General features: G+C 44.3%; 1 protein-coding gene across 1 annotated transcript in view; it reads left to right on the top strand.

The window, feature by feature from the left end:
* Positions 1-7271: 7271 nt before the first annotated feature.
* The window catches only part of NLK (nemo like kinase), a 189265-nt gene continuing 182383 nt past the window's right edge, over positions 7272-14153 (top strand). Inside the window, exon 1 of the mRNA XM_063449870.1 lies at positions 7272-9174. Within this exon, the coding sequence (XP_063305940.1) occupies positions 8702-9174 (473 nt within the window). The 5' untranslated portion in view covers positions 7272-8701. The remainder of the gene's footprint in view (positions 9175-14153) is intronic.

Here is a 14153-nt window from a genome sequence, read left to right as displayed (position 1 = left end):
AATTCACAATAAAACAAAAAAAATATTAATGTGGGAAAAATTGCTGTGCTCAATTTTCTTATGCCATATGATTTGATTGCCAACACAATTAAAGCCACACTCAAAGCACCACCCACCACAGCCTGCCATAGTGCTTATTATTATTATTTCTGGTATTTATATAGCGTCAGCACTGGCACGTGGCACTTTACAATATTATCAAAGGGGGAGATTTAACACTAAATGAGACAATTACAAAAACTTACAGGGACAATAGGTTGAAGAGGGCTTACAGTCTATAGGAGGTGGGGTGTAAAACCCAAGAGGACACTAAGTAGCAATCAAACAAAGTGGAATAAAGCAGAGCTAGAGGAGAGAATAGAGTGCTGCCCTTTAGGAGAGAGCAAGGGACAGGTATTTGAGGTAGAGGTTACTCTGGGAGGCCATAAGCTTTCCTAAAGAGAGGCTTTTTGAGGCACTTTTTAAATTATTGAAGACTAGGGGAGAGTCTGATGGCGGTAGGCAGGCTATTCCATGGGAAGCGAGCCGCCCGCAAGAAGTCCTGCGAGCGTGAGTTGGCCGTACGGGTGGTAGCAGCGGACAGGAGAAGGTTAGGGGCAGAGCGGAGAGACCGAGAAGGGGCATACCTATGGATCTGTGAAGAGATATAAGAGGGGCTAGAATTGGTCAGTGCTTTATAGGTATGGATTAGTACCTTGAATTGACTTCTATAGGATACGGGAAGCCAATGTAAGGACTGACAGAGGGGAGAGGTGTGAGAGGAGCGACAGGAGAGGAAAATCAGTCTAGCTGCAGCATTCATTACAGACTGTAGCGGGGCAATATGGCTTTTGGGAAAACCAATTAGGAGAGGGTTACAATAATCCATGCGGGAAATTACTAGAGCATGGACAAGCTCCTTGGTACCATCTTGTGTAAGAAAGGGGCGGATGAAGGCTATGTTTTTTTTTATTTTATTCTTTATTTTTGTTGTGCAGGTAGGTACATGACATTTCCAAACGCCACAATAGCGTACATATATAGTCATATAGATTGTGCAGTGGCATGAGTGCATGCACATTTTTTATTTTTTTAAATACAAACAATATAACAGGCTTAACATTGATGAATAGTTACTGCCATATAGTGTAGCATGTGGGTGAGTTAAGGTTGCTTAGCTGTACACTAATGCAGTAAAGTGAATGCTGGGACATACAAGTCTGCATGGAAAACAAGACTGATGATTAAATCGTAGGATACAGCAGACATGAGAATTTCTTGTTAAATAGATTAGGTAGGTAGGTAAGTGAGAAATCTGGCCACACTGAATGGCCAGTACAGTTAACCTCCAAGGCTTTACACCCTTAATCATAGCTGCATTATACGTGTTAACACAGGACTTCTAGCAACAACATTGTTGGAATCAGTATGATAATCAAAGAGAGGTCTTAAACTATGAATTGAAACACACAAAAAAGGAAACATAAAATACTTTGTCTGTTATCAGGCATGTAGATGTCGGAATAAGGGTGGCATGGTCAAACAGTCCAACGCCAACATATGCCCTGGCCTGGGGAGAGATAGAGGCTGTCCATGGGTTGTTCAATATTTGGCTGTCTCCAGGAGCTGTAGCTCAGTAACGGAAGGCACTGCGGTCTAGATCGAGGGTAGGGTGAGCCAACCGCTTGGGTAAGCCTGTGTGTCTGAGTCGCTCGGTGATGTTACGTACTGTGCCTGTCAGTTGACTGTCTCCCCGCGTACCTCGCCTCATGTGAGCCCGTGCGTCATGACAGCTTTGATCCGGCAAGCATTGAAGTGGTGTGTCGCGGAGATCCCTCCTGTCAAGCTGCCTCATGCAGGTATGTGGCTTCTGCCTTGCGTGTGTAAGGGCCTGAACCAGCGAGGGAGGAAAGATGGCTTGGTTCCCATTACGAGCTAGTGGATTTGCGTTTGCCGCCATTTTAGTGGGGCCTCGTGGTCTGAGTAGTGGGATCACTGGTACGGTAAGGGCTACAGTGTGTGGGCCGGGATCACCCACACTGGCCCAAGGGGGGGGAAACGGGGCCCTGTTTGCACATCCGTGGGAGTCCAGCACGATACCGTCGGGCGGGATAGCGGGGCAGCGGCCGTCCACCCCACTCACCACCTGCGTTTTGAGGGACTAAAACAAGAATTGCAAGCCTCTCCTCTGAGCCAGTGCTCCCTTGTGCCTCAGACCACAGCTGCTGGTCGTTAATCCGGTGTAAGATCTGCTTTTGTAGGCTTAAAGTTTGAGGGTTGCAGGAGCTGTTGTTGTGTGCGACCAGTGGCGTACATACCAGGGTCGCAGGGGTCGCGGCTGCGACCGGGCCCGGCCCACCAGGGGGCCCGGCCGCCCCTGCGACCCTGTATGTACGCACTGGGCCAGCCTCTTCTCCTGGGGGGCCCTGAAGCCGGCCACCTCCCCTGAGTGCTTCCTCTTCAGCTCCCTCGCGCACCGCACTGATACCGGAGCCGGAAGATGACGTCATCTTCCGGCGCCGGCATCCCTACACGGCGCGCGAGGGAGCTGAAGAGGAAGCACTCAGGGGAGAGTGCTCCCTCGCGCACCGGCCAGCCTGACTGCCCGCCTAGGAGCCCAGCAGCACCACTAGACCACAGGGAATCCCCTCAGCACTCCAAAAGGTAGGGAGGCTGGGGGGATTAAATAAAAATTAAAAAAAACATGTGTTAGTGTGTGTGAGTGTTAGTGTGTGTGTGTGTGTGTGTGAGTTAGTGTGTGTGTGTGTGTGTTAGTGTGTGTGAGTGAGTGTGAGTTAGTGTGTGTGTGTGTGTGTGTGTTAGTGTGTGTGTGTGAGTGAGTGTGTGTGTGAGTGTGTGTGTGAGTGAGTGTGTGTGAGTGTGTGTGAGTGTGTGTGTGAGTCTTAGTGTGTGTGTGTGAGAGTGTTAGTGTGTGTGTGTTAGTGTGAGTGTTTGTGTTAGACTGTGTGTGTCTGTTACTGAGTGTCAGTGAGTGTGTTACTGTGTGTCTGTTACTGAGTGTGTTTGTGTGTGTGTGTTAGTGAGTCTGTTTGATGTCTGTTAGTGAGTGTGTGTTTGTCAGTGAGTGTATGTTTTGTAAGTGAGTGTGTATGTATGTCTGCCGCTGAGTGTGTCTCTGTCAGTAAATGTGTGTGTCTGTTAACTAGTGTGTATGCATTTGTTCGTGAGTGTGTGTGTCTTCAGCACTTACCTTTCTCCAGCGCCGGACTCCCATGGCGCTGGGGATCCCTCCGCCTCTCAGCTCCGAATGCGCATGCACGGCAAGAGCCGTGCACGCATTCAAACCGCCCATAGGAAAGCATTACTCAATGCTTTCCTATGGACGTTCAGTGTCTTAAAATGGCGGAAGCGCCTCTAGCGGCTGTCAGTGAGAGCCACTAGAGGCTGGATTAACTCTCAGTGAAACATAACAGTTTCTCTGAAACTGCTATGCTTTCAGCTGCAGGGTTAAAACTAGAGGGACCTGACACCCAGACCACTTCATTGAGCTGATGTGATCTGGGTGTCTGTAGTGGTCCTTTAAGTGTGTGTGCATCTGCATGCACTGGCGTACATACTGCGGTCAGAGCCCTGCGACCAGGTGCCTGCCGCCATGTGTTGCTGCCCCGGCCCGCGTAGAGTAAGCGCGAGGGGGGGCCCACGGATCAATTTTCGCACCGGGGCCCCATGGGTCATGTGTACGCCACTGTGTGCGACCATTCAGGTTGGAGGTCAGGCCCCGCCCCCAGGCTATGTTTTTAAGATGGAATCTACAGGATTTGGTAACATACTGGATGTGAGGCTCAAAGGTAAGACCAAAATCAAGCATGACGCCAAGACAGCGCGCTTGCAAGGATGGACTGATGTGGATACCAATAACTTGAAGGGAGAGCGAAACAGGAGGATCAGTATTAGGAGGAGGAAAGACAAGCAGCTCAGTTTTAGAGAGATTGAGTTTCAGAAAGTGGAAGGACATCCAGTAAGAGATGGAAGAAAGGCAAGCAGTGACACGTTGGGGTCTCCAACCGAGACAGGACGGGGGGAGGAGGTATCATTAGAAAAGGAGACACTGAGTGAGCGTTGTGAGAGATAGGAGGAAAGCCAAGAGAGGACAGTGTCAGAGAGACCGAGTGATTGAAGAGTTTGGAGAAGTAGAACATGGTGACAGTGTCAAAGGCAGCAGAGAGGTCAAGAAGAATTAGTATAGAATAGTGCCCTTTGGATTGAGCTGCGATTAGGTCGTTAGTGACTTTAATAAGAACAGTCTCAGTAGAGTGGAGGGGGCGGAAGCCAGACTGAAGAGGGTTAAGGAGAGAGTTGGAGTTGAGGAAGCAAGTCAGACGGGTAAAGACAAGTCTTTCCATAAGCTTTGAGGAAAAAGGGAGCAGGGATATGGGACAATAGTTAGAAGGGGAGGACAAGTCAAGAGATGTTTTTTTTTAAGATGGGTACTACAGTAGCATGTTTCAAAGCAGGAACAACACCAGAAGAGAGAGAGCAGGTGAAGATGTGTGTTAAGGAAGGCACAAGACAAGAGGAGAGAAATCTGATAAGGTGAGACAGGACAGGATCAAGCAGGCAAGTGGTGGGTCGAGAGGAAAGGAGAAGCGCAGCCACCTCTTGTTCAGTAGCCGGGGAGAAAGTCTGAAGAGTAGGAAAGGCATGATCTAGGTGTGGTTGAGAAAGAGAGGGGCAATGTGGTGAGAATTCTTTCCTTAGCTTTTCAATCTTGTTGGTAAAGTAGCATGCAAAGCTATCAGCTGTAAGGTTAGTTTGGGGGGTGGCCACAGCAGGGCAAAGAAGGGAGTTAAAGGTATTAAAAGACGCCTGGGATTGCGGGAGCATGAGCTAATGAGGGAGGAAAAGTATGACTGTTGATGTATGACTGTATGACCTTTTGTGCCAGAAGTTACCTGGCGTGCTCCCAGTGTAATGTTTTAGACTGTTTTGAATGTGACGCTTACCTGGATCCAGCACGGAGTCAGGTCTGTTTCAAGTTTTCTCGCAATGGAAAAGTAATTTCTTTTTTTTTTAAAACCAGTACACATAAAGTGGCTGAGAGTGCTCAGCTGACACTCTCCACCAATAAACAAATGCCTAAGTCGACATCCAGCTCCTCTTGCTGAAAAACAAAACAAAGGCAGGTGTCTAGACCCAGGTAAGTGTCCAACCAAAAATAGTACGACAGATTGTTCTGGCAAATCCTGGCACCGTAACCACCACAAGGAGTTGTGTGGTTATGATGCTCTAAGTGGTAATCAAAGGAAAACAATAACAAAGGCTGAATGATGTCATAATCTCAAAAGTGACATCAGTGCAGAAGGATTATGATTTGAGGAGAAGAGATTCCACAGCTTCCAACATCTGAGTTCGGCATGTATTACTCTGTAACAAAGTACCCATCTAACTTTCACAATGGTTTCAATTCTTTAGGTCTGGGCATACCTCTGGCCCCAAAAGTGATAAACTGGGACCGTAACTTACCAGTATTTTTAAAATGATGTTTACGTATGTAAGACGTGTATTTATAAGGTTTAAACATTATTTATTAACTAGAAAGCTACAATTTCTGGGGAAATTGTGTGAAGTGTTCTTGCCTCCACCAGTAGTCTACAACTGGAGTGGGCGGAGTAACTGTTATTATTTATTTATATAGCACATTTAATTGCAACGTTGTTGCCCAAAGTGCTTCACAGTTACATTAAAACATCCATTTATAAAAACATTAGCAGGTGCAAAAGGCCCTGTCTATGACATCACTTGCTGCTCCAGCCTGGCACAGGTCAGAGTATTTTGGCGGTTGCCATCTTCAAACGGTCGTATTTTAAAAACTATAAATCCTACAGTGAAGAGGTTTATATTGTGAGAATCACAAGACCAAGACCAAGACCTATGCATAGTATGTCTCCGAAGTATTAAAAATGAAGGCACAGTCGCAGTTTAGAAATTGCCCTTCAAGTTTGAGCTGGCTAGAGTGGAGTTTCAATGAATGTCAATGGACGGCGTGAGTTGCAAACAAATGGTCATATTGTGAAAACTATCAGGACTATGGCTTAGCTGTGGACATGTTTAGTGGCAGCAGGGATAGCTGAACGTTTTTATATAAGATTTGTGTAGGTGGGCTTGAAAATGAGGGAGTGGTGGCAGTTTAGAAATCATGTCCTGATTTTTCAGCTTTTGCCAGCTCCCACTCTAGTTTTGAACATTTTGCCATTCATTCCTATTGGACCAATTTCGCCACAAGAACGACGATATGCGTGAACCATTCGGCAAAACGTTCCACAAAGTAATAGCACACCAATCGGGAACAATCCGCACGTTTCGGTATATTACTGTCTATGTAGTGTAAAAACTGTGGGAGGAGTTAGGGTGGTAAATTTGGCTATAATAAGAATAATAACATATATATGTGAGATAACAGTGTGTTCTTGCTATGCAAGAACACTTAAATATAGAAACCTACACCTCTGTATTCACCGCTATCTGTCCCTTTGAACCCCTCATTTCGAATAGGGAGCAGAAATAGAAAAAAAATGTATTAGCTCCTCCAATGCAATGTGTGCCCTCACTCGACTGGATACTGATATCACTTGCTAAATAATTAATGTTCATTTAAAATACAACACATAATATCACATTGACAAATAAAAAAGCATCGCATCATTATTATTTCATTATTTATATAGCGCCATCAGACTCCGTAGCGCTGTACAATGGGTGGACTAGATGACATGTAATTGTAACCAGAAAACTGGACGTACAGGAATAAACAAGGGTAAACAGTATTTATAGTTGTTTTGCAGTATGGCGTGCCTTGATATAATAGTGACAGTTCCCCTTTAAATGGCCAATACAGTGACCTGTATTGACTATTGGGGAACATTAATAAGGCCTGCAGTACCGGAGCCGCCCAGCAGGGGCGTCAGGTCTCTGCTAATGAATGTACTCAGAGATCACCTATTCCTTTAACAGGTTCGTTTCCGGGAGGAACCATAGACGCTTTGCTCTGTAACAGTAAGGCACCTCGTTACTGCGAAAGGGTTAACGGTTGTTTTGTTTTTTTTCACCTACACAACAGGTCAGTGAAGGCGTTTCCCAGAGGAACAGGTTTCTATGCTTCGATTGGATATCTCCCCTGTCAATCGCCGGGAATCTCCTTTTGAAACCCCGCCTCCTCCGTGTCATTGGTTGGTTATCTAGCTCCTCCTTTTGTTTCGCTATCACAGCGGTACCTTCCTCTTTCGTCCTCTCCTCTGCGCTGATTGGCTGTCGGTTAAGACGTTGGCGCTGGTGATTGGTTGTTGGTGCTGTCCGTCAACTGCGGCGTCAGGTGGCTGGGCTGCCCGCGTCTCGCAGCCTGTGCTTGGCTTGGTAGTCTGTGACTGGCTCGGGGGGGACCCGGTGGATTGCTCGCCTCGACCTGCAGTGTGTGTCCCGTGCTGGCCGTGGAGCTGTCCGTGTACTCAGAGCCGCCTGTCCCGGGAGGAGCGGAGCCTCCAGGATACCTCTCCCTCTCATGGTCTGGCTGCTCCCCCCCTCTGTCTGCTAATATTCATCCTCTCCCCAGCTCACCCCCCTTTACTGCTTGTTGTCAGTTTGGGCACCGGGCGCCTGGCCTGGGCAGCTGTCAAAACCTCATCCAGCCCCCTCCCCTTCCTCCTCCTCTTCCCATTCACACAGACTCTACTAGAAATCCCCAAAACATTGACATCAGAACCCTAAATCTTACTGAATCACCCCCAAAACATTGACACCAGAACCCCCAAATATTACTGAATCACCCCCAAAACATTGACACCAGAACCCCCAAATATTACTGAAACACCCATATATTACCAAAACCACTCCAACACCTTGACATCAGCTCCTCCAAATATTCTAAAACATTGACATCAGAACCTTCAAATTTTACTAAAACACCCCTAACACTTTGCCACCAGCTCCTCCAAATAGCACCAAAACACTCCCAATATATTGACATAAGCAACCCAAAGCATTTCCCCTGCCACCCAAAGCACTGACTCAGCCATAGAAAATTATTGACATCAGATACCCCCCAAAGCACTGCCATCAGTAACTTTAAACCTTACTATTAGCCCCCCTAAACATTGGCATCAGTAACTTCAAACTTTGCCATAAGCCCCCCTAACACTGGCATTTGCTTCTTCAAACACAGCCACTAGCCCCCCCATCTTTGCCATTAGTAACCCAAAACACTGCTACCAGCCCTATGCAACACCTGCCCTGTGCCACTTAGTGACTGTGTGTTTTTAGTGGGGGGGTTGAGCAGCCTCTGACCCTGGGTTTCAGGGACTCTCTCTGCCAGGTTAGAGGAGAATGTGGAATGGAAGGGCCAGGCTGCCCCTTATTTTGTAGATCTTGTAGCCTGTGGTTTCTTTTAAAAGAAGGTTGGAGGGAGAAGTCTGTGTATTCTTGAGACAAATGTAAAAACCAACAGCATGGGGTTTTAGTATTTATTATAAAACAGAGGTCCCTGGGGGGTGGGTGGGTTGGGTTGATTTTAATTGTGAAAAGAATTGTATAGTTAGAAAGAAATAGTTAATTTATTGGCACTAACATTCTGGTCTATTGACGAGGACAGGAGATTAGATTTATTATGAGAACTCTTTCCAAGCAGGTTTAGTTCTTCTGGATATTACATTTTAATGGCCCAGTAACAGGTTGGCCCATCTGTCTCATACATTAGAGGGCATTTCTGTGAATGTCTCTTTGTGGCACGTCTGCCAATGCAAAAATGATGGCAGCGTATAATGGGGGTACGTCAGCAGCGGCTGGGGGTCACCATCATCACCACCACCATCACCTGGCCCACTTGCCCCCTCCTCACATGCACCATCACCACCATCTCCATCCCCAGCATCATTTACACCCAGGCTCAGCTGCTGCTGTGCATCCTGTCCAGCAGCATGTGTCCTCTGCCTCCTCTTCCTCCTCAGCTGCTGCAGCTGCGGCTGCTGCAGCAGCAGCAGCCGCTATGCTTAATCCAGGCCAGGCTCAACCATACTTCCCATCCCCAGCTCCTGGACAGGCCCCAGGACCAGCTGCAGCAGTTGCCCCTGCTCAGGTGCAGGCAGCTGCAGTAAAGGCTCACCACCATCCACACTCTCATCATGCTCAGCAACTGGATATTGAACCTGATCGACCTATTGGCTATGGTGCCTTCGGGGTTGTCTGGTGAGTGTTTGTGGCAAACCTCCAGATATATTTTGCAACCGTTGCACTTCACTGTCATAAGGAAATGACACACATCTACATATTGTATTTTTCTTTTATTGGTTTGGATCTGTAGTCTGAACTTTGTCCCGCTGTCTTTTTGCCGTCTGTTGTGTATTTGTTACTGATTTAATATTGTGAGCATTATGCTGAAGATCCAATACTTTTCAGTCAGTTGTCTTGACCTTTTGTGAGCGTTTCTGGTTTATTTTGAAATGTTTTTAGCAAATTAATTCTTTAAGAATTGTAACTGTTTCTCTCGAATACACCTTCCCCAACCCTTTCTTCTCTTGGATTTTTGATAAAGTATCTTCAAAGAAATGTAAAGGTTTTGGATATACCTCTTAGCTGTTTGGAACAGTTGTGGGAACTCCTTGTAGTTAAACCTTGTGGAAGGTAAGTGTATCCTGTGTAAGTCATAGAGTGCAGAGTTGAAAGGTAACACCCCTCAGTGTAATCAATGATGCTCTAAAAGCATTAGGTCCAATTTCAACCGTCGGTTAAGGTGAGCTGAAGTTAAACTGCTTATAAGCAAACTCTTTTGGGGGTATTTCTTCAAAAGTGATATGTCCCTACTTCTAATAAGGCAAATATCCCCAGCGTAGTGTAGTTTAATTATGTCTCTTCTTCTTATACATGTACCTGCCCCAGTTTCCATTTTGCTGTTGTCGTGTCTGGACATCACTCTGAGTTCTCTTTGTAAATAGGTAGATTTATTTAAGATACATCAATGTTGGAGGAAAGGAACTGTACTGATGGGTAGTGATATATAGAATTTAAAGTTATGGCAATATACATGGGGTATTGATCTTCTCCATATCTAATCTACATATATATGGTTAAGAATTTGAAGTTTATATTTAACAATATCTATTCCTAGCCAGAAAAGGTAAAAAGCAGAAGAAAGCTAAAAACAGCAATTCTTTGGTCTGGACAAATGGCCTCATCAACACGCTAATGGTACCCCATCCTTAATATTCATTCCCCTTTCCTCACTCTCCACCAAATCTCCATGACATCTGTCAGGAATCCAGAAACGGTTCTTGAGGACAGATCAAATATAGTTATTAAATTCAGGCAAGCACAGAAAATGGTGTCCGCACATATCATACCAGGATGACATTAAAGAAAGAGCAATTTTGCCTTCACTTAGTCTGTCCCAGAATTCTTTGCGATTGTGGCAGAAAGCGAATGATTCCCGTTGGGATTACACAACTTTTGTATAGCATTAGTTGCTAACAAAGTAAAAGTGTCAGCGGTGTGTGTTTCTGATGTATGTCTTGTCTCTTCACACCGTATGGAGGTGGGAGGAGTGTGCGTGCTGTTGTTGTTGTTGGTTTTTATTTATATATAGTTTTTTTTTGTTTGTTTCTTTGGTGATGCAAACTATACCAAGCATTGTAAATATACTTAAATAAAAACTATTCTGGGCCTAACTGGAATGAGAGCAAGTGCCTGTGACATGAGCTGTGATAATTACCACTACAATTTTGAATGTGGAAATCCAGAGGAAGCGAAAGCTTTCATCCACCGCTGCGTGTAGCTTTTTATAAGAGAGCGAGCCAAAGCAGATGCTCTTTGTACTCTTGAGAAAACAGATGCAAGGTAGTATCTTGTGCCACAAGAAAAAAAAAAATCTATTTTACAAGACAAATAGAATAGTGAGGATTCTACCTGAAAAATTGTTGCTCTGTTAGAGCACAGACCTCCCAGCATCCTCTTGTGACTAATATTTGTCTCCTTCACTCCTCCACAGCCAAAATGCCCTTATCTATAAAAAAAAAAAAAAAAATCTTTATAAATTACAAGCACTGCAGCATTGTCTCTCCAACAAACACATAAAGAGATTTCCATGTTGGTTTTTAATCTTTGAAATAGGGATGCCATTTTTTTTGTATAGAGATTAAATAGTTGTTCGACTGTTTTGTTACAATCAAAATATGACTATTTAGTCTACATCAAGGGGTTTATTGATAATAATGCTTTTTTTTAGAAGATATGTAAAAAAAAAAAAAAAGCTCCATACTTAAAGTGCAAACTTTCATTTGCTGAACTCGTACCCATGATATATGAATGTTAATATTCTGATTTCTGCCCAGAAGCCTCTTTCACCTTCGTTATGGCTGATGTATAAAGCCTGATAATGTTTCCACCTGGTCAGCAAATTTTTAATCCTGTATGTTAGCAAAATTGTAGGCTGTAGGGAAGAGGCTGATCTTGAATTTCTCACGTTGCAGATATTTGTGTGAATCTGGACTGAATGTGGCTGTTCTCCTCCTTTTCAGAAGCCAGTTTTTTTTTTTGTTTGTTTTTTTGATAAATGTCTTGTACTAAATGTTTTCATTTAATGTTGGGAGTAATCAAGGATAAGACTGACGGAGTGTAGTTTGCAGACCTGTCTTTTACAGTATGTTTATGTGTATACAGGAAGCTGCATGAGCAAGTGGTTTATTCGATGCTGTCTGACTTTCATTCAGTGGAATTGTTTGAGTGCATTTTTGTCGAGTTTTTGACCAATGCTTCAGTCCAGCTAATAACCAGATTGAAAGCAGCTTTTCTTTATTTTGCATGGGCATTGTGATGGCACGTCTTTCACTGGGTCAGCTGATCCCCAGGACTTTCCACCAGAGTTGTGGATGTGCCACCCTAGAGAGGGATTATTGCCGAAACCAGGTTCACGCCAGCAGCTGGTGATACTGGGCAATCATTGGCCCTTCTGCCTATGCCTCTTTCCAGGTTGTGCAGAATAAATTTTAGTTCAAGCACTCCGGGATAACAAAAAATAGCAGTTTTTGGGGGCAAAAAACAGCAATGTTTCGATCCTACCAGGTCTTTATAAAGGAAGGGAGGCCTGGCCAGCTCTGGCTTCAGAGCACCTGGGTTACTTGGTGAGTGCGATATCCAGTATGTCTTTACTATGCTTCTTTCCAGGCATATATGGACCCTCTCTATATATGCTGTTTTCCAGGTAATGGATGGACCCAGCTGCCTGCTTCATTCTTCCAGGCATGCATTCCATCTACCAAGCTGCCTCCAGGTGCACATAGGGAAAACATTGGATTGGCTGAGATCGTCTAGGAGGCATGTGGGGGCAGGGCCAAACGCCAGCCTGGCTAATCAGCATCTCATCATAGAGGTGCAGTGCATTAATGCATCTCAATGAGGAAAGGTCAACCAGACGCTGCACACACTGGAGCACTGCCCCAGGAAGCACCTCCAGTAGCCATCTGAGGAGTGGCTGTTGGAGTTGTCCCTAGGCTTTAAAGTAAACACTGCCTTTCTCTCAAAGACTGTTTGTGTGAAAATGCATGCTGGGACTGACTATACTCACCAGAACAACTACAATGAGCTGTAGTTGTTCTGGTGACTATAGTGTCCCTTTAACTACAAAAAACTTTTTTTGTTTTTTTTCCTCACCCCAGATGTTCACTTTTTATGTATTTTTTTTCCTTTACCCCAGATTTATAATATATCTTAATTTTTTTTTTAAATATGAAATCATCATAAGTTGCAAAATGTAATTTTTAGAAGGGAATCTCCCTTTAAGACCTGACACTATAATCATGTCGATATAGACTCTTCTAGGTACTTTGCTGGAACTTTGGCTTTTGAGCAGTTTCAGATCTTCTGTAGAAATATCATGTTCCCCCTCAGCTCTCACTGACGATGGCTGGGAGATATGCTAAAACGTGACGGGGAAGTTCCGCCTGCAATAAAGTTTTGTCATTTGTTGGACAAATACTAAGAATTTTTTTAAAATAGTTTTTAACATTTTTATTTTTAGAAAATATTTGCCCCTTCCTGTGCCATGCATAATTTTCTATAAGTAAATATCTAAATAAAATCATTTAACACTAGCTTGGTGTCCCGCACTGGAGTACTGTAATATCGGGCACATACACCCATGCTTTAAACCACTGAATATTGTAAAGCATTGCAAAATAAGTTGGTGCTATATACATGCCAATAATAAGACCCTAATTAGCAGCTGTGGGGGTTGATACATTCATTGATTTTTTTTTTTTCTTGTGCTTGGAGAAAACTGTCTCTGAAAACACTGTAGCTAAACAGGTCAGCTTTATGCAGGCTAATGCAGGCTAAGATAATATTGCACTTATCAAGTACCTCCAATTCAGAAATTAGGTCAACACTACCCAGGGAAGTGTAATAAGTTTTTAGAAAAGAGCAGTACACCATGGTATTGGCAGTTTGCCTTTTGTTAACATTCTAAAGCTGCATGAAATTGCAGGAAGCACCTCTAGTGGCCGTCTGACTGCACCTAGAGGTGTTACAAGGCGGCAGTGTAAACACTGCCTTTTCACAGAATTTACATTGAAAAGCCTGAAGGGACATGCTATAGACACCAGGAGCACTACATTATACTGTAGTGGTTCTGGTGACAATAGTGCCCCTTCTAATTCATTTTTTTTTTTTCCTGAACTTTTTAAAACGTAACCCATGCTCTGAAACACTTGCTTGATAAAATCACTGTAGAAAGCTGCGTTATGCATGGTCTGTTCCAGCTGTTGGCAGTGACCTACAAAGGAAGCTCCCAGCTATGCGGCTTATTGGCTACAAAGAGCTGATACCAAGGAGCAAGATATCAAACTATTCCTCCCACCTTCCCCAAGGAAAATGGAGCAGCCATCTTTTTAGTGTAATGTAAATAAAACTGCCACGGCATCTTTCTTATTTTCCTCCAGGAGAGGAGGCTCTGCAGATGCTCATCATATTTATCGTGAGGCAAGTTTAAGAGCATAGCAAGAGGGACCCTGTCAAGTTCTTTGTAAAGTTAAAGGTGGCCCCAGCACAACTTGTATACATTTTATAACTTTTGGTACAAGTGGTTATGGGTGTACATATAATCTGCATTTTAATTATGCAATTTGAATTGGTGTTCATTGACTCTATGCTCTGCATGGAGGTGCTGCACGTTCCCT

Source organism: Pelobates fuscus, chromosome 1 (assembly GCF_036172605.1).
Source record: "Pelobates fuscus isolate aPelFus1 chromosome 1, aPelFus1.pri, whole genome shotgun sequence".
In the NCBI taxonomy this organism is placed as follows: domain Eukaryota; kingdom Metazoa; phylum Chordata; class Amphibia; order Anura; family Pelobatidae; genus Pelobates; species Pelobates fuscus.
Note: the sequence above shows the minus strand (reverse complement) of the source record. Positions and strands in the feature narration are given on the sequence as shown.